At 35.3% G+C, this 1,761-nt stretch overlaps 1 protein-coding gene across 1 annotated transcript; it reads left to right on the top strand.

Annotated features, from left to right (window-relative positions):
* Positions 1–474: 474 nt before the first annotated feature.
* Positions 475–906, top strand: LOC112194474 (protein NIM1-INTERACTING 1). The gene has a single exon (XM_024334708.1). The coding sequence runs from the start codon at positions 475–477 to the stop codon at positions 904–906; it is 432 nt and encodes a 143-aa protein (XP_024190476.1).
* Positions 907–1,761: the final 855 nt, after the last annotated feature.

Genomic DNA, 1,761 nt, shown 5'->3' with positions numbered 1-1,761 from the left:
TTGTCAAATGATACACATAAATGAAACACATAATCATTATTATATTTTAGGTAAACAAAGTGAAATTTTTTTATAGATTATATTTGTATTCCATCAGCAAACATATACAAAGTAAAATGTATCATATATGTTGTATCTAAAAAATGCTTCACCTAACATCATTTATTGCAAAACTCATACTTTAAGTTAAATTCAATAGTGGGTGACCATAAAATTCTTAGCCACTCAATAACTGTTTGACAATCGGTACATAACACGTCAGGAGTCGTCGGCTTGCGTGGGACAATTTAGTCTTTGGACTTGTATGGGTGTTTCCACACGGTTTGATGACGTCACCATGCCATCGTCATGGCAACTACAACAACACCACGTCATTGCCAACGTAGGTGGAGAAGGAAAGTAACATATATATGTATATTAGAAGCAGAACCCACAGAATCAGTTCGATTTTAGCTGTGCAAATTAGACCTGAACATGGCGGAAAACGAGAAGAAGACTGATGATCGTCAGGAACAAGAAGAAGAAGAAGAAGAGGAGATGGAGAAGATAGAGAAGTTCTATTCCCTCATCAGACACTTTCGCGAGGCTCGAAATCGTCTGATCGGATTACGAAAGACACGGCCAAACCATGAGGTCGGCGATGAAGTGGAGCAGGAGAAGATGAAAACCAGCAAGAAAAGGAAGAAAACGGGCGATGATGATCGTGATCATGAACGGAGATTGAGTACTTGGGTGCCATCATTTGAATGCGAGGATTTCACCAACAAAGAGGTTGAGTATCCAGGAACTTGTCTAAGCTTCCCTGCTCTTCCTTGTAACACTAGTGGTAACACTAGCAATAATGGTAAAGAAAAAGTAGAAGATGATGATGCTTCAGAGTGTCTGGACCTTCGACTTGCCCTGTAAATAGCTAATAGCTATTAGCCAGCTACTGTACTAGCTTTCTGGGTTCTTAGTTTTGTTTCTTTTCTCTGAAGCGTATGCAATTACGTGCATCAATTAAGTAACCCATTCTTGGAATCATAATTTCATGTTCTTAGTTTGTGTTTTTAATGGACCCTTTCCTAACATTTTCTTTTTTCCGATTGGAAAAGCAAAATCATTCTTGTAAACATAATTTCATGTTCTTAGTTTTTGTTTTTAATGGACCCTTTCCTAACATTTTCTTTTTTCCAATTGGAAAAGCAAAATCATTTCTGTAATTATAATTTCATGTTCTTAGTTTGTGTTTTTAATGGACCCTTTTCTAACATTTTTTTTTTCCGATTGGAAAAGCAAAATCATTCTTGTAATCATAATTTCATGTTCCTAGTTTGTGTTTTTAATGGACCCTTTCCTAACATATATTTTTTTTCTATTGGAAAAGCAAAATCATTTGTTTTTAGTTTGTGTTTTTAATGGACCTTTTCCTAATTTGGAGTTTTTTTTTTCCTAATTGGAAAAGCAAAAACTTACAAATTGAAATCTCTAAATACAATCACACTCTATACTATCAAAATAAAAAAACATTGGAAACAGACATAGGTAAGAATAGAGTCCAGCTTTGAGCCCTTGAGTTGTGACCTGTGTTTGCAAATTGCAATTACGTCTCTGCTAGGAAATTGACTTCTTTATTGATGTGCTCAAACGAGACTTGGTTGAGCTGGGAAACAATATACTTAGGGCACGTTTACTTACTTAGAAGGAAAGAGAATGATTACGGGGTAAAAATATTCCTGTGTTTACTAACACATAAAGGAATCAGAATGATTCCGGATAAAA

Source organism: Rosa chinensis, chromosome 3 (genome assembly GCF_002994745.2).
Source record: "Rosa chinensis cultivar Old Blush chromosome 3, RchiOBHm-V2, whole genome shotgun sequence".
Lineage (NCBI taxonomy): Eukaryota > Viridiplantae > Streptophyta > Magnoliopsida > Rosales > Rosaceae > Rosa > Rosa chinensis.
The sequence above is the reverse complement of the archived record's forward strand: the minus strand, read 5'-3'. Positions and strand labels throughout refer to the sequence as shown.

Excerpts from the sequence above, each read along its gene's own strand:
- LOC112194474 (XM_024334708.1), top strand. The coding sequence starts at position 475 with ATGGCGGAAAACGAGAAGAAGACTGATGATCGTCAGGAACAAGAAGAA.